The sequence below is a fragment of the Protopterus annectens genome, chromosome 9.part0 (assembly GCF_019279795.1).
Source record: "Protopterus annectens isolate FY-2018-M chromosome 9.part0, PAN1.0, whole genome shotgun sequence".
Taxonomy (NCBI): domain Eukaryota; kingdom Metazoa; phylum Chordata; order Ceratodontiformes; family Protopteridae; genus Protopterus; species Protopterus annectens.
In genome coordinates, this window is record NC_056743.1 from 1,941,881,135 (window position 1) to 1,941,900,219 (window position 19,085).

The following is a 19,085-nucleotide window of genomic DNA, read 5'->3' on the forward strand; positions in this document are numbered from 1 at the left end:
CAAATTTGAGGTAAGTTTGGCCTCCCAGGTCAAGGACAACCACAAAGCATTCTTTAGTTATGTCCGCAACCTCAAAGGCAATACACAATTGTGTGCAGAGCTCATTGTAAATGGAGCCACCAATACTGAGCCAGAAGACATAGCAAACCTCCTGGCTGATAAATTTAGCTCCAACTTTACTCCTCTCTCCCCCTTAACCTTCCCTCAGGAAATATCATCATATATAACTCCCCCTACTATTACTATGGAACAGGTTCTTAATGCTCTCCCTAAGACCAAGAACACTGCATCAATGGGTCCAGACAATATCCCAGGATGCCTTCTAAATAGCATGAAACATGACCTATCAGGGCCTCTGGAATTACTGTTTAACTGTAGCCTCAAAACAGGCTTTGTGCCTCATGAATGGAGAAAGACAATAGTCATCCTTCTGCACAAAGGTGGGCTATCTACAGACCCTGGAAACTACAGACCCATGAGTCTGACTAGTCTTATACGTAAAGCCATGGAAAGAATTATCAGGGAGATGATCAATAGAGAGATAGTAAACCTCCAGACACTGGACCCAGCCAGTTTGGTTTCATCAAGGGTAGATCATGCCTACTCAGCCTGGTGGACTTCTTTGAGAAGGTCACCAAACCAAACTGCCTACCTTGACCTGGCCAAGGCATTTGGCACAGTACCCCACTTGGGAATTGTTGACAAACTCAAGAGGTTAGGTACAAACCTGCATGTCACACAGTGGATAGCCAACTGGCTCACATACAGGACCCAGGAAGGTAAAATTGAGGGGTCCACCTGTACAAAGAGGCCAGTCACAAGTGGAGTCCTTCAGGGATCAGTCCTTGGACCGCTCTTTTTTGGCATTTACTTCTCAGAAGTCAAGGCCAATGTCAGTGGTTTCTGGCTGACTAAATTTGCAGATGATTGCAAATTAGGAGCTGTCATTGAATCTCACACTGATACAAATGTTCTCCAGGAGGGGCTGACACAGACAAACCACTGGTGGCAGAGCCATGGAGTAAAAGTAACGCCAAGAAATGTATAATAGTATCCTTTGGGAAGTCATCTATCCCTGGTAACTATCATATTGACAACACCCCTTAGAGTTGACCCAGTAGTCAAGGACTTAGGGACACACATAGATAGTAATCTAGCATTTGATCATCACATGTCTACAGTGGTGAGTAAATTATTCACTGTTGAGCAACTTATAAACAAAGGTATGGCATCTAAATCCAAGGAAGTCATTGTTCCACTGTATTCGGCATTCATCAGACCTATCATTGAGTACAATGCCCCCTTTGGTATGTACCTAACCAGGCATATCCAACAAATGGAATGTCCACAGAGGTTCCTCTCTAAAATAATACAGGGTGTAAGTAATATGTCCTGTGCAGACCAGCTCAAGGCCCTATCCTTGTATTCTGTCTTCTGTCTCCTACAGGCTTTTGAGGGGAGATCTATGCCTGGCATACAGGGCATTGTCAGACCCCACTCTGATGGACCTCCTGTATATCCACAAAACAAACAGTAGCAGAATTACCCATTCTAAAGACTTAAACCTTGCCTGTGATCTAAATAGGACCTGCTGGAGAGATAGGTATGTATCCCAGAGACTAGCCCGTCTATGGAACAGGCTCCCCATCCATGTGAAGCAGAGTTCCTCCCTAATCCAATTCAAGTGCAACTTGGACAACTGAATGGGAAAATGGAAATTCATCCCTGGTTTGGCACCTATGTCTCTAATGCAAACAGGTAACCAGTAAATGGTTGATCTCCCAGGCCCATGCTTACGCTTATCAAGGGTATGAGAACTTGTCAGAGATTTGGGATGCATGGCTAGGCTTAAAAAGGCCCTTCTGGTTGTTAGCCTAGTAAACACCTATGAACCTATATAAAAATCTCTTAACCCTTCTGGATGATATCCATGATCCATGACTCTCATCTTGCTCTCCTAATGTCATGGAGTGGTTGGGGTCTATAGAATTGAATGGGCCAGTTTGGGTGAGGGCTTGTTCATCACTTTGGGGCAAGGTGCAGAAAGAATGATGTTAAAACATATAATGGTATGAAAATAAACTTCCTTTAACTGTAGTATTATTATTATTATTGCCTACCCCATATATGATTGGATGGGAAATAAGAAATTCACCTCAGGATCATTTATGTGGCTCTGCTCGAGAGTGGCACAGGAAAATAATTTTTTGGGTGGCGAAAGCCAGGGTACCTTCTTGGCTAGGCTTATATAGGCCCTAGGGTCAATAGTCTAGTACCTTCCTGTGAACCTATATATCTGTTATCTGGGAAATTTTATAATGTCTTATGAATGTACTTTCATCACATCATGTTATTGAGTAGCTCATACCATCTAACTTAAAGAATAATTAACTCAGAGAATGTTCTGACATCCATGTTAATTCTCGATTCTTTCTTATTCTCTAAAACACAAAGTTGAAACTCCCTAAAATACTAATCTCACTTAAATGAACAAAGGTGGAACTCACAATTAGAGAAGATTAGGCTTATGAGCCATTAATGAACTGTTTCCTTCAGTCCAGGGTTTGAATCCTTTAGCCTCCATTCACTTACTGTGTGACTGAGCAAGTCAGTTAGCTAGACAGTGCTAAGTCTGAAAAAAAGTTCATGTTGTTCAGTGCTCTACCCCGGTTAACGAATGCAGATTAAAAGTAAATTCATGAGCAGTTCATCTCTTAAAAGGTTTCACTGAGTTTTATAAAATTGACTGTATTCTAAATGTCATAATTTATTCACATGTAGAGCTGCTCTTAGATGTATCTCTGAAGGAAAACATATAGTCTACTCCACTCTGAACTTAATACTGCCATACCCAAATCTGGGTTGGACTTGAGACTGACAAAGAGGGACCTTCCCACATTTCCCAGCTTCCTCTGCATCCTCATGATGGTCACTCGGTGGTCTTGCACATCCAGTTTAAGTTGATAAATACAAAATCATTAATTTCCTTCCAAACAAACTGCTTATGCTATTTACATTTAAAGCTACAGCCTTACACTCCATCGTTATGAGAGATATGTATATATTTTCCCCCTCTAACAATCTTTTAAAATAATAAAGCCTTCCTCCTCTTCAACTCTTTTCCTGCACTATTTCCTCACTCTGAGAACTGTAATGCCTTATCAGTGTAATTTTATAATACCTCTAACCTATACTGCTTTTGAGAACATGATATGAGGTATTTCCTTGATCAAGGTGTCTGGCAAACTATATCTTCAGTTAATTCTGTTTGTTAGGGTCTGGCACCCCCTTAACCCCATTTGTCTAATTTTAAAGGGGGGATGTTAACTGGGAGTGCCAATTGACCGTTAGATAAAGGAATTAATAGAAAACATAACTTGCATACATGGGATGCTGAGAACTTGTTAAATGATGCTGTTTAATGGGTGTAAGTACATAAAATAATGCCACCATATCTTCCTGTTTCAGAGCAGTGAAAAGGTAAGCCGTTTTACTATCAGTTGAATCCTTTTAAGCTCCTTACTGAACAGTAGGGTGCTCAGAAAACATAACAACTCATCATCCATGCCATTTCATCCTTTTTACCTCCTGTTGTAGTAGTCATTGATGGTTCTTGCCTGTCCTCATAATCCTCCCAGATCCTAACTTTGCTTCACAAGACATGGAGTAATGCTCAAACAGACCACTGTATAACAAGTCACATATACATCATGTGCCCTTAATTCCCATATATATGGCATACTCTTTGTATTTAGCATGTGCTGTTAAAATGACCAGTGCTCCCACATTTCCTGTTGTTCTCTGCTAAGTTCTGAACAGCAATATCTTGCCATACCCAGTCCAGACCTGAAACACAGCAATGGTCGCTCACTATAAAAGAAATCTTTGATTCCCTCTAAAGTAAATATGAGTTTGATGCATGCTGAAGCCATCCCACTAACACTTGATTTCGCTTCTGCATCTACTACAAAGACCCTTAACCAAATTACATGTTTAGCTCTTATCTTACTGGTGATACAACATTATATTTAAATCTTGGCCATTGTGCTAACCATTCTGCATCTTTTCCCACTAAAAATAAACTTGTATGCATCTGGTAACAGCTTGATAATGAGTACTGCTTAAAGTAAGCATCTGATAGGCAAATAATAGATGGATAATCTAATGCCAAGTCATTTGTAGTCCCCAAATTGATATCATATGAATCTCCTTCCCTCAATATTTATCAGGCAACATTAGCAGAATAAGTGAGGAAAAGGTGTGTTTTTTAAAAACTCAATATTGCTGATTAACAGCATTTAATATTTCCTTATTATAGCGACTTTTTCTCCAAAGAAGTCTGTGAAAATTGTTACCAGCTCTGCCCCATCTCCCCCCACATCTACTGCTCAAATTCTGCCTTGAACGTTCTTCCATTCCTGTGATCTACTACCCCAATTCCATCCACACCCAACTTGCATCTTCCTTTTTAAGAGCATACAGTACTGATGGTTCCTATTGTGCTGTCTGAGCAAACTTTTTTGGACATCCGATGCTATCTGTCCAGGTACCATTTCCCCTAACTGTTCTACTGTTGTACTTCATTGTAAATCAGGGCTTGCATATTGGCTTTGTAGCATACATTTTGTCTAAGACTCATGCTCATTTTATTTATGTTTTTCCACATACATTGCACCCTCCCTGCTTTCTTCATAGAATGCCATTCCTCACCACCTGCAATACAGGTCCATTTCCTCCAGTGATGAAAAAAGGGTATTTTTATTGTAAATCTATCAAAGTATGTTCTAAGATGTAGCAGTCAGAACTGCTGTCTCATAGTGCTTGGTTATGCAACTTGGTTCTAACAGTGATGTCTCATAGTGCTGGGTTATGTAGCTTGGTTCCACCACTGCTGTCTCAAAGCTCTTAGTTATGTAGCTTGGTTCCTGCTCTGTTATCTCATAATGCTTGGTTGTGTAGCTTGGTTCCAGCACTGCTGTCTCATAGTGCTTGGTTATGTAGCTTGGTTCCAGCACTGCTGTGTCATAGTGCTTGGTTATGTAGCTTGGCTCTGGCACTGCTGTCTCATAGTACTTGGTTATGTACCTTGGCTCTGGCACTGCTGTCTCATAGTACTTGGTTATGTAGCTTGGTTCCCGCACTGCTGTATCATAGCTCTTGGTTATGTAGCTTGGTTCCTGCTCTGCTGTGTCATAGTGCTTGGTTATGTAGCTTGGTTCCTGCACTGCTGTCTCATAGTGCTTGGTTATGTAGCTTGGTTCCTGCACTGCTGTATCATAGTGCTTGGTTATGTAGCTTGGTTCCTGCACTGCTGTATCATAGTGCTTGGTTATGTAGCTTGGTTCCTGCACTGCTGTATCATAGCTCTTGGTTATGTAGCTTGGTTCCTGCTCTGCTGTGTCATAGTGCTTGGTTATGTAGCTTGGTTCCTGCACTGCTGTCTCATAGTGCTTGGTTATGTAGCTTGGTTCCTGGACTGCTGTATCATAGTGCTTGGTTATGTAGCTTGGTTCCTGCACTGCTGTCTCATAGTACTTGGTTATGTAGCTTGGTTCCTGCACTGCTGTCTCATAGTACTTGGTTATGTAGCTTGGTTCCAGCACTGCTGTCTCATAGTGCTGGTTTATGTAGCTTGGTTCCTGCTCTGCTGTGTCATAGTACTTGGTTATGTAGCTTGGTTCCTGCACTGCTGTCTCATAGTGCTTGGTTCCAGCACTGCTGTTTCATAGTGGTTAGTTATGTAGCTTGGTTCCACCACTGCTGTCTCATAGTACTTGGTTATGTAGCTTGGTTCCTGCTTTGCTGTCTCATAGTGCTTGGTTATGTAGCTTAGTTCCAACAGTGCTGTCTCATAGACCTTGATTATGTAGCTTGGTTAGAGCACTGCTGTGTCATAGTACTTGGTTATGTAGCTTGGTTCCTGCATTGCTGTGTCATAGTACTTGGTTATGCAGCTTAGCTCCTGCACTGCTGTCTCACAGTACTTGGTTATGTAGCTTGTTCCTGCACTACTGTCTCATAGTACTTGGTTATGTAGCTTGGTTCCAGCACTGCTGACTCGTAGTCTTGGTTATGTAGCTTGGTTCCTGCACTGCTGTCTCATAGTACTTGGTTATGTAGCTTAGTTCCAGCATTGCTGTCTCATAGTGCTTTGTTATGTAGCTTGGTTTCTGCACTGCTGTCTCATAGTGCTTGGTTATGTAGTTTGGTTCCGGCACTGCTGTTTCATAGTGCTTGGTTATGTAGCTTGGTTCCAGCACTGTTGTCTCATAGTGCTTGGTTATGTAGCTTGGTTCCTGCACTGCTGTCTCATAGTGCTTGGTTGTGTAGTTTGGTTGCAACGCTGTTGTCTCATAGTGCTTGGTTATGTAGCTTGGTTCCAGCACTGCTGTGTCATAGTGCTTGGTTATGTAGCTTGGTTCCAGCACTGCTCTCTCATAGTGCTTGGTTATGTAGCTTGGTTCCAGCACTGCTATCTCATACTGCTTGGTTGTGTAGTTTGGTTGCAGCACTGCTGTCTCATAGTGCTTGGTTATGTAGCTTGGTTGCAGCACTGCTGTCTCATAGCACTTGGTTATGTAGCTTGGTTCCAGCACTGCTGTCTCATAGTGCTTGGTTATGTAGTTTGGTTCCTGCACTGCTGTCTCATAGTACTTGGTTATGTAGCTTAGCTCCTGCACTGCTGTCTCATAGTACTTGGTTATGTAGCTTGGTTCCTGCACTGCTGTGTCATAGTGCTTGGTTATGTAGCTTGGTTCCTGCACTGCTGTCTCATAGTGGTTAGTTATGTAGTTTGGTTTCAGCACTGCTGTGTCATAGTACTTGGTTATGTAGCTTGGCTCCTGCACTGCTGTCTCATAGTGCTGGGTTATGTAGCTTGGTTCCTGCTCTGCTGTGTCATAGTGCTTGGTTATGTAGTTTGTTTCCTGCACTGCTGACTCATAGTCTTGGTTATGTAGTTTGGTTCCAGCACTGCTGACTCGTAGTCCTTGGTTATGTAGTTTGGTTCCTGTACTGCTGCCTTATAGTGCTTGGTCCCTGTACTGCTGTCTCATAGTGCTTGGTTATGTAGTTCACTTCCAGCACTGCTGTCTCATAGTGCTTGGTTATGTAGCTTGGTTCCTGCTCTGCTGTGTCATAGTGCTTGGTTATGTAGTTTGGTTCCTGCACTGCTGTATCATAGTACTTTGTTATGTAGCTTGGCTCCTGCACTGCTGTGTCATAGTGCTTGGTTATGTAGTTTAGTTCCTGCACTGCTGTCTCATAGTACTTGGTTATGTAGCTTAGTTCCAACAGTGCTGTCTCATAGAGCTTGGTTATGTAGCTTGGTTCCAGCACTGCTGTCTCGTAGTGCTTGGTTATGTAGCTTGGTTCCTGCACTGCTGTCTCATAGTACTTGGTTATATACCTTGGTTCCTGCACTGCTGTCTCACAGTACTTCGTTATGTAGTTTAGTTCCTAGCTGAGAATTCTTCTGTTTGGGGTCTGCATGTCCGCCCTGTGCCCAGGTGGGGCTTTGCCTGGCAGTGAAATTTAATCCTACACTTCAAACATATGCTGTAGGTGAATCGATGTTCCTCCAAATTGCCTGAAGGTATGCATGCAGTATGTGAGTGACTGTGAGTGTGTATCCTGAAATGAACTGATGTCCCATCCAGGATTAGTTCTTTGCCTTACAATCACTGAATATCAAGAAAGGCTCCCAAAGTGGGTTCCTGAAATTAAATCAACTCTGTTGGACAAGCCATACAGAATCTGCAAAAGGAAAATGAAGTAACAAAATATTGAAATAAACATAGCTGAACAGCATCAAAACTGGTCAAATTATGGCAATAATCTAAACAAGGAATATTATGTTCAGAGAAAATAATTGGGGATGTTCTACAGTTACGCATTCTTGAGGTGACTAGCATTACAGAATGAAAATAACAAGTAGTCCTACAAATTTTCCAGCAAGTAAGAATAAAAATACTGCCAGGAAATCAACCCCTGCAACTTCCCTTCCTGACCTATAAATACTGTACCATATGAATTTTTCCAACTGTTTACTGAAATAATTTACTGTCTGGCCCTTCACATACAAATGGCAAAAAACTCCCCAAGACTTGTCTTCACTCATTCCAGAGCTGGGAACAAACCGTAATTTCCTCATGAAGTGAAGCAACATCATATACATTGTAACAAGATTTCAAATCATAGGCATTAATGTTTTCTGTTCTAAATGCATTTGAATTATTTCATATTTTAACTAAGATAAAGGAAGACCTACAGAAATGCCACAGAACTTGAGACTTAACAGTTCCATGCAAATTCTAATATTTGTCCAAAAATAATGATTTTCTGAACTACTTTCTCATTCTTTCATAGACACACACACACACACACACACACACACACACACAGTGTGTGTGTGTGTTTTGTGTTTGCATGTAGACAGTTCTCTTCTGAGCGATGCTGAGTCCCAGTTCTTAACAATATCTGCAGACAAAATATTGCACTCTGCACATGTATCTGTTCCAACTTTTAGCTTCTTATTCACAATCTTTCCTGTCAACTGCCTGCCTTCATTAGTTTCTGCTATGCTTCTCTTCTGAGACATTTTCAGACTTAACTTTATCAAACTTTTTTTTTACTTCAGTACTAATGCCAAAAAGTTCATTTTCATATTTTTATTCAACAATATACAAATTCTTTTAAACTATTGTTTTTTATTGTACGTGTCTTAGAAAAAATTTATTTTCTAAAATGTATTCAACTACATTAGTTATTAAAAGCAGGATAACCCTTCCACTTGTGCTTAAAGGTATAGTTACTACATATGATTTGACCTTAATAGTCTGCCTTTGTTTCATCATTTCTTATATCATAAGCTATTATTTTTCTTATTAAAGAATCATGTGACTCATGAGATTCACAATGCTTGTCTCTGTTCTTCATATCAATAATATCTGTAGTCTCTAAGACATTGTGTCTTAGTAAAGAACAAATGTAAAATAAATGGCAGTGTCTCTCTCAAGGCTAGCAATAATTCTTGAGTTTCCTTTTAATTGCTATTCAGTTTTTTCAGCTAATATGTATTTATTTATTTATTTATTGACATTTGTTAACCGGGTTGGTCCAACTGGGCTTGTGGCCCATTTTCAGTGGAGACCCAAAGAGAAAATCTCCAAGAAAAATACAGTCTACAGAAAGATAATACAATTGTAGCAAAAAAATTGAAATCAGAATCAGTTATACAAGAACATTTAGAAAAACATTACATAAAATGTACACACAAATCAATGAAATAATCAATATTTTAACAGAGTAAAAATGTTATATTTATGGGTTCATAGGTAGGTACTAGGCTATCTGCCCGAAGGCATTTATAAGCCTAGCCACAATGTTTTGGCTTTCGCCGCCCCCCTAGATTAGTTCCCTTTGCCTCTGTCCAGCAGTGCCACTGAAGTGATCCCCGGGGTAAACTTTCTGTTTCCCATCCACTCGTTAAGGTTTCTCTTGAAGAGTGCTAGCGAGGAGCTCTGCCTAATGTAGATTGGAATCTTGTTCCAAAGCATGGGAAGTCTCTGGGACAGGAATCTATCCCTCCAGCACATCCTATTTATTGTTGTGATGAGGTTTAGATCCCTAGAGCGTGTGACTCGAGGGGATAAGGTTTTCTTTAGGTGGAGCATGTCCATCAATTCTGGGTTGGACATGGCCTTATATGTCAGGCAGAGATCACCTCTGAGCAGGCGGTATGCAACAGAGTACAGCTGGAGTTTCTTCAGTCGAGCTGCATAGGGCATCTGTTTGAGGCCAGTGATCCTCTTGGTGAGGTACTTCTTTGGTCTTTCCATCTGTTGCAGGTGTCTTGTAAGGTACATCCCAAATGGGGCATTGTACTCTATAATGGGTCTGATGAGGGATGAGTAGAGGGGCACAATGATCTCTTTTAATCTGGATGCAAACCCTTTTGTCATTAAGTGGGCCACATAGAAGGATTTTCTAACCACTTTGGCAATGTGATTATCAAAGGAGTGATTATTATCTACTTGGGTCCCCAGATCCCTTATTACGTTTCCCGTATTTAGGGGACTGCCACCTATGTGGTAGTTTGTGGGTACTTTGTTATTTCCAAAGGGAATAACTATGCACTTTTTGACATTTAGCTTGAGGCCATGATTTTGACACCAGGTATCTGTCTCAGTGAGACCCTTTTAGAGGATGTCTGTGTCAGCAGGTGAGTCAATTATAGCCCCTAGTTTGCAGTCGTCTGTGTACTTAGTCAGCCATAGTCCTCCTGTGCTTGTCTGTACCTCTGAGAAGTATATGCTGAACAGGAGGGGGCCTAGGACTGTGCCCTGGGGAATGCTACTTGTAACCGGTTTAGAGTCAGACCTAGCTCCTGCAACTCTCACCATGTGGGTTCTGTCCATGAGCCAATTGGCAACCCATTTTGTGACATAGGGGTTTATGTTCAGGCTGATGAGCTTGTCTATAATGCCAGAATGGGGAATGGTGTCAAAGGCCTTTGTGAGGTCTAGGTAGGCTGTGTGTACTACCTTTCCCTCATCTATAGCCTTGGTAACTGTCTCAAAGAAGTCCACCAGGTTCAGGAGGCATGATCTGCCCTTAACGAAGCCGAACTGGGTAGGGTCCAGTGTTTGGAGGTTCCCAATGTCTCTGTTAATGAGTTCCATGATGATGCGTTCCATAGCCTTGCAGACCAAGCTAGTCAGGGTCTGTTGTGGATCCACCTTTGTGGAGCAGAATAACTGTTGCTGTGCACCACTCTATAGATACATAGTCTGTGAAGAGGAATGATGAAGACAAAAAACAGGTCATCTCTCCACAATGTGAATAGTCAATACGTTCCAATAAAATCCATAAATGATTCTTTATTGATGTAAAAGAGAGAATGAGCGCTTTCGCGTAGACACCTCTACGCTTCTTCAGATATAAAACAGTGAAAATCCATTTCATTTAAATACAAGAAGAGGCGGGAAATTAAACAATTGAAATGTCTATTATTCAATTATATCAACAATTGTTGTGAGACATTGTTAATATACTATAAGACTATGTAACACTGATTCACATTTTAACCTAAACTAAATAAATAAATATCATTCTAAAATAACAAACTCAACCATCTAATGGAACATTCATTTCGAATACTAAATATGTCTGTTCACTAAAATCTTAATTGAATTGTTACCTAAGAGACATCGTCATAGATAAAGTGCTCAGATCACTGTTTCGGAGATGAAAAAGCAGCAGTAAAAAACTGTGGAGAGGCTGAGTTTGAGCAGTGTGTTTAGGTGAGGGGTTAATTCATCTTTGAGCTCGTGTAGGACGCAGCCTGGGGCACCATCCAGTCCCATTGATGCTGTGTTTTTGGCTTTGGAGAGGGCTATTTTAACCTGAGTGTCTGTGATTTCAGGGGCTCTACATTCTTCTGGTATGGTTATGGGCCCTTTTGGGGGTGAGAGGGGGTTGAAGATTGCACTGAACCTGTCTGCCAGGATGTTGACAATATCGGTTGGTTCAGTGTATTTTGTGTCTTTCTGCACTAACTCTGAGCAAATCTGAGCATTCCCACTTAGTTTCTTGACGTAGCTAAAGAATGCTTTGTGGTTATCTCTGGAGTCCTTGGCAAGTTTTCTTTCAAAGCTCGCCTTGGACAATTTTATGAGGGATCGTAGTTTCTTGCTGATACTGATCAGGGATGTCTTCCCTTCTTGGGATTTTACTCTTTTCTGTACTAGTTTCCTCCTTCTATTGTATAGCTTGTTTATTGGGCGGCACAGTGGTGCAGTGGTTAACGTAGTCGCCTCACAGCAAGAGGTTCTCCGGTTCGATTCTCGGCTGGGGTGCCTTCTGTGTGGAGTTTGCATGTTCTCCCTGTGTTCGCGTGGGTTTCCTCCGGGTACTCCGGTTTCCTCCCACATTCCAAAGACATGCATTTGGAGCATTTCTCCCCGGGCCTCCGCTGAAAACAGGATCTGTGGAACCTAGTCGGACATTCCCGGTCAACAAATGTTAAATAAATAAATAAATAAATAAATATCAGGGGTCCACCAGACTGGTTTCCTTTTCTTGGAGGAGTGAGTCTTGGTTTTGCTTGGGATAGCACAATCCATGCATTCTTGTAGGTGCCCGTAGAATGCATTAGTAAAGGATTTTGCAGCTTGGACAGCATTATCCTTTAGCATGGGGGCTTTGAAACTTTCCACCTCCATCTTAAGTAACGTGAAGTTTGCTTTTGAAATGTTTTTCATGGTGGTTTCCCTGTCCGGAATGTGGATATCCAAAGTGATTTGTTTATGGTCAGATCTAACCAGCGAGGGGTTGACCTCCGGTGTGGAACACCAGTGTCCCATGTTGGTGATGACCAGGTCCAATATGTTGTCACCTCTGGTGGGAGTGTTGACCAGTTGTTCCAGGGCATTTGAGTTTATAAATTCTAGGAAATGTTGGGCAAGGGAGTTAGTACTTCAGTAGTTCTCCCAGTTAATGTTTGGGTAGTTGAAATCACCCAATATTAGGGTGTTTGTTAGGACCTTTATGTTACCCAGTGTTTCCAGAAATGTGGAATGGGGGTCCTGGGACATGGTGGGTGATCTGTAGCAAGCTACAATTTGAATTGCAGTTTTGCCATTGTTAGTTGCACATGGATAATCTCTGAAGCATCGTGCTGTGCCACTAACCTGGAGGTGTGGGTATCCTTGATGAATATGGATACTCCCCCGCCTTTTGTATTTCGGTCCGGGTTCTGTGGCCAAAATGTATGGTATGAGTTGTAGCCTGGTAGTGCTGGGGTGCTCTCTGTAGCCTTAAACCAGGTTTCTGTTACTGCACATATATCGATTTTCTCCATACTGAGGAGTGTCTCGAGTGCATGCATTTTGAGGTTTAGACTTCTGGCATTGAGTAGTATTACCCTCAGATTTTTGTTACTTGTGCTATATACGGTGGTGGGTTTGTCTTTTGAGCCTTGCCTAAAAAGGCAATATGGGGGTGGCAAGAGCCTTGGCCGGTATTTGAAAGCCTAAGGGTGACAGGTGCAAGCCGTCTCTAGCGAAGCAGTGTGCCTTGTCGAGCATGTCATCCCAGGCAGACCGACACTGGATCCCCTTTGAATGACACCAGAAACTTAGCCAATTGTTGAAATTGATAATTTTTTTCTTTATACTGCGGTATCATTCTTGGTGAGGGCAGGATGCTACTCAGGTTCAGGGTCATACTGACCTGAGCTATGTGATCAGAGAGCTCTTCCTTGTCTCTTTTCATGTAGTCCAGGGAGGTATGGCTCAGGTCATTCACACCAACATGGACAATGACAGAGTCGTATTTGTACTTGTTCTGGAGTGAACTGAGTGTTTGCGTTATGTGGTGGATCCTGGCACCTGACAGGCAGCTAACAGTAACCTTCTCCTTATTCACCCTAGTAAGTGGGACATCAGTGTGCCTGACTATAGAGTCACCTATTACTAGTATGTTGGGTATGTTATTTTGCCTTGAGGGCTATGATTGAGTGGCACACTGGTTTTGTGAAGTATGTGTTTCATGGTTTGTGTTGGGGGGTGGAGGTTGCTTGGATGTCTGCTTTGGGGGGCTGTGTTGCTTTTGCAGATTTTTATTTAGAGCCTCTGAGTATGTTTTCTTGTATTTACATGTGTTTTTTTTACCGGTGCTGGTTTAATGGGTCTTTGTGAGACTGGTGGTGTGATGGCAGTATTTCTCTTCTCCTCTTGACTGTCTGATCCAGTCTTGGGTTGAGAGAGCTTAGCCTCCAGTTTGGCTGTATAATTGCATCTCTCGCATGTATTAGTGTTTGGTGGTAGGAGGAGAGGGTTGTCTGTGTACATGAGACAGTTGTTACATTGCCTCAAAATGCCCAGATTCACCAGTTGGACTGGAGAGTACACCTGAAACTGCCCTTTGGACATGCTTGGGTAGGTAAGTAAACTGTTTTACTGAATGGCTGGTAAGGTTGAATAGAGAGCCTTTACATATTTACAACCATGTTTAAATCTTTCAGTCGTGAATTGAGCATGTTGCTTAGCAAGCATGCACTATGGGGAGTACTTAGTTCTGTGAGGAGAGATGGACGGGGAAGGGGAGTTTAGGTTGGGGCTTGACAAGGGCAAGTTTTGGAGTTTAGTAGATGAAATTTGAGTTTTTGTTTGGAGTGGGATGGGTGAAAGGTGGAACATATGTCTCTAGGAAGTTTGTTCCAAGCTTGGACAATGGAGTACTTATACAGTAGTTTATACACTGTTTTTTTGGGGTGGTAGATGTCTAATAATTGTTGATTAGATGAATGAGGGGGCAAGAAGGAGAATAGATAGTAATGAAGGAAGATAGAGCAGGGCAGGATGAAGGTTTATAGAGAATGGTATGTAACATTTGAAGTTGTAGCAGCAGTAAATGGGGGAATTCAAGGCAGTGGAGAGACTTTAGGACTGAGTAGTGATGTGTATTGTATGCAGAGTTAGTAATAAATCTGGCTATCTTATGATAAGTTTGTTGGAGTTTGTTTAAGGTGGTAGTTTGAATGTTGGTGCGCACAGGGGCAGCGTAAAGAAGGGAGGGGAGGAAAAGAGCTTGAGCAAGGGCCAGTCTAGCATTAGCAGTTAGACATTTTTTGTTGCAATAAAGTAAACCAAGTTTTTGGTGTGTATTTTTTATAGACTGGAGAATGTGCAGGTTGAATTTAAGTTTGTCGTCAATAATGACCCCGAGAAGTTTAGTATGAGCTTCCGGTTGTATAAAAGTGTTATTCATGGAAGTAATAGCAAATTTGCAATGACGAATGCATTTTCAGGATCCAAATCTTCCAGTTTTCTGCTCCATTTCTTTAAAGTAAAATTATTACTGGTGGTTGTTTAGGCAAGCTATTTCATGCCACATTAATTCCCCATCCACTGTTGTTGTTGGTCCACACTTTTATGATATCACTGATGTCCACCTGCTCCTTCTTTTGCAGCTCACTACTCCCCCATCCACCTTCCTATCTCTGTCCCCACTAGGTAACTTACATCATGTGACCTCCTTCCTATCTCTGTCCCCACTAGGTAACTTACATCATGTGACCTCCTTCCTATCTCTGTCCCCACTAGGTAACATGCATCATGTGACCTCTATGTCCTACTCTTCTTTTCTTGTTTCATGATTCTTGAATACTAGTGAGATCCCCTCTACTCTCCCATATTATGTTTTGCAGTTACCCACATTTCTTATAGACTCCTTGACTAATATATTAATATTACCCAAACATGTTGCAAGTAATCCTTATTTTTACTTTGTTGTGGTCTTTTATTTTAAAATACAGGTTACTTCATCCTAGGGTCTCAGAAATGAGCCACTATAAGCTTATAATATTTTAATTGTTTAATTGATGCTTAATTGTTTTAGCTCAGTGTATATAAGTAGCATGCTTTATTTATCTGTTAATAGTCCCGTGATTGCTTTATGTTAATGTTTAGCAGGTGGCACAGTGGATAATGTTGTTGCCTCACAGCAAGAGGTTCTCCGGTTTGATTCTCAGCTGGGGTGCCTTCTGTGTGGAGTCTGCATGTCCTCCCTGCATTCGCGTGGGTTTTCTCCGGGTACTCTGATTTCCTCCCACATTCCAAAGATGCACACCTAGAACATTTCTCCCTGGGCCTCCACTGAAAAGAAGCTCTGTCCTAGTGGGACTTTCCCAGTCAACAAATGTTAAATAAATAAATCTGTTAAAGCACCTGACCATCTAATAAGATTACTTTTTATGTACTTTTTCCTCAGCCTCAGCTAATCAGACTAAAGCTTGCTGGTTCCCTTGTACTTGTACAAGGAATTCCCAGCATGGGGCTGACAGCTGTCCAGAGGGGGTCATTATTCAAGCGGCCATGAGGACAGTTTGTGCATCCCTTCAACAGGAAAATACTTTATGGGCCTAACCCCTCTTCTAGATGGGGAACATGTGACCTGCATCGCTGCAGAGCCCACTGTGTCCTACCCATGCGGGTATACAGCCCTGTGTACAACTGATGAGTAGTTTGGTAGATGAACCTTAACCCCAGGGCCACCACTTGAGTCACTACACCTTCTCTGAGGAGGTTGTACCATTGCATGACCCCAGTTTGCCATGTCTCTGTGATGAGGACACCTGTCTTCTCCACTCCAGCTATGTCACTGGATACATTACTTACATCTTGACTATTCTACAATAATAGCACAGGCTTTAATAAAGCAAGTTTTTATTCTGGGCTTTGCTGGATATTTACTGCTTCTCTTAATACCATGCACCTAGCATCATTATTTCTAATAGAAATCATACATCATCCCATCCGATTCATAGTCCTGCATCTCATCGTCAGATGAGTAATATCTACAGTTTCTGTAAGACCTTGTACCTTTATAAAGAATAAATAGAAAGTCAATGATAAATTCTTTCTAAGCTCACAATAATTACTGACTTTGTCCTTAAGCACTGATATTTTATCTTTCTCTTCAGTAAAATAAACCAGTAAAATACCTTTAAACGAAAACTAAAAAAAAAAAAAAAACTTATCATGTCTTGATAATACTGCTATAATAATTCATCAAATTCATAGAAGTGTTTTTATTATATTTTACTTTCATTTCTTCCAGAATTTCTGCCATGAAGCTTACCATGCTGATGTGAACATGTTTCTCATAGATTTTGTCGTCCTCCCACAGTGTTGTTTATGTCCCTTTTTATGACTCATCTTAAAAATAAGAAAATGTTCTTTATTTACATATACTGACAGCGCTGTGACTCAAAGACTTCACACCCTGATTTGTACTAACTGCAGGCTGTTTTATTCAGTTAAACCCTTTAAGTCTTTCCAAAAGAAAGTAGTCAACCCTATAGTCCTTGAACAGTTACTAGGCCTCCTCTATAGTCTTCATGAAGTGTCAAACTTGCCATTTCAGTGTAATAGCCCTGCTATTTATCTATAACAGAAGTTGTCACTTTAAAGAAATGGTAACGTTTGCAGTATTTTTTTATTTTATTTTCATACTGCCTAACAATTATACAAAACAACAAGATTTTCTTGATCAAAAATGAGGTAAATGTATCAGTTTATGTATCACTACAGCATAAGTAACTCATCAATATGCCCACTTAGCAAACATCAGCAAGACAACATCAGTATGTAAAACTCTGGATGATGGCTAACACTAAGAGCTACAGAGAATAATATATCTCTCTTGAGTCACACAGGCTGAGACAGATCCCTTCCTGAAACAATGTGAAATCTCATGAAATAAACAAAAAAAATGGAAGTGATGAATTTAAAAAGCACTGAAGGCATCTGAGCAATAAATAACTTCTTAGAGATATTATAGGGAAAAAAAATGATTCTGAGATGACGTTAACTACAGTGGACAGTGGGCCCAGGTTGTGCCTTCAAATAGTCTATTGTGATCACAGTACCACCCTGGTAAAAAATTAAATAAGTAAATAAATAAATAAGGTATTTGAGATCCAGGAATACGTCGCACAAGTTATCAAGCTTTTTGGCTAAACCACTTGCAGAGAAGAGTAAATCAAATGTCTAAACCTAGCTTACAGTTTTCTGCTAAAGTTCCATAAAGTGAAAGGATTCTTGGTGCTGACAGTTTAAACGTGTTGTCACTGAAAACTATATTTCTGTACTTTCTAACACATAAGCCCTTGCAATTAAATAAATTTATTCACTTCTGACAATATATTTCTTGACTTGTATTAATATCTCTATACTCTGTTTGCTATCATGTCAGCATGGTGTATAAACAACAAAAAACTGATCTCCATGACATCTTTAATCAGAATAAACTCTCTAGAAGAAATGTGTACCACATGACACACAACTTCCTGCAGTTAATATATCTTTTTAAAGCTGTACACCCTACAGTACTTTCATTCTCCTCCCAGTTTGTTGTCCTCTTTTCTTGTCATGTATAGAGCTGCAACACAATATTAATTTACCAACACCTTCTTAACCATCAGGGCGTTTACACTAGATTTTGACCCCTGGCAAATCCACAAAGCCTGGATGGGGTGATGTCACTGCTACTCTCAGACTTTACAGTTGTTGCTCTTTCATTTGCAGATCCCTGTTCCCTCTACATCCCTCCCATGTTAGTCATCCCTAGACAGCCTATAACAGTTCACCTCCCTGTCCTGTCCTCTCTTGTCATTACATCCAAGTACATACATGCATACAAATATTTCAAGATCGGACATTAATGCCCTTCTAGCTTACCAATATACCAAAACACTTGTTCCCATAATAAGTGCTCTGGTTGTTCTTAAAAATATCTAAACTAGTACTTGCTTTAATGTAATTTGGTAGTCTGTTCCATGCATCAGCTACTCTGTCAGACAACCAACTTGTACACTTCTCATTCCTATAGAATCTTCTAGTACTTTTTGATAACCCCAAACATTCCCAGAGGTAGTTGTCCCTAAATGCCCTATATACCTGAATAAGATCTCCTCTTAAATATCTGTAAGAGACACTGTACAAGTTCAGATATTTTACTCTTTCATAATAACTTAGATTTTCACATCCATGGATGCCCTTGGTATATTTCCGCTGTACTCTTTCCAGTTTACTCATGTTTGTTTTCTTATAGGGTTTCCATATTGTTAATCCATACTCAAGTTTGGGTCTAATGTAACTAACAAAAATTGACTTATTTTTGATTTCCTAGACTTTATAAATCTTTTTATACAACCTATAGTTCTGTAACTATCATTAACCAATTGGTTGATATGATTAGAAAAACTCATAGCTGAATGTACCCATATACCCAGGTCCTTAAATGAGTCTACAGTTTCAATCACTGTGTGCTGTATTAAATATTCACCTTTCAATTTATGTCTGCCAAATCTCATATGCTTTGTTTTTGATGTATTTATCAGCATATTGTTTTCCTGTGCCCAAATGGTCAATTTAGTCAAATTATTTTGCAGACATGCCTTATCTGTAACACATGTAATCAGTTTACCCAATTTCAGGTCATCTGCATATAGACTGTAGAACACCTCAGATGAAAAAGTAAGGTCTGAAAGATACAATCTAAACAACTAGGGGCCTAGT

The 19,085-nt window shown here is 40.6% G+C and overlaps 2 protein-coding genes across 2 annotated transcripts in view; one reads left to right on the plus strand and one right to left on the minus strand.

The window, feature by feature from the left end:
- Positions 1–19,085, plus strand: part of RTBDN (retbindin) — a 431,720-nt gene that overhangs the window by 24,780 nt on the left and 387,855 nt on the right. The gene's annotated exons all lie outside the window — the stretch shown is intronic.
- Positions 4,785–19,085, minus strand: part of LOC122810839 (zinc finger protein 11-like) — a 90,620-nt gene continuing 76,319 nt past the window's right edge. Inside the window, exons 2-3 of the mRNA XM_044082394.1 lie at positions 6,109–6,988; positions 4,785–5,718 (exon numbers count right to left, since the gene is read on the minus strand). Coding sequence (XP_043938329.1) covers positions 4,785–5,718; positions 6,109–6,988 — 1,814 coding nt within the window. The remainder of the gene's footprint in view (positions 5,719–6,108; positions 6,989–19,085) is intronic.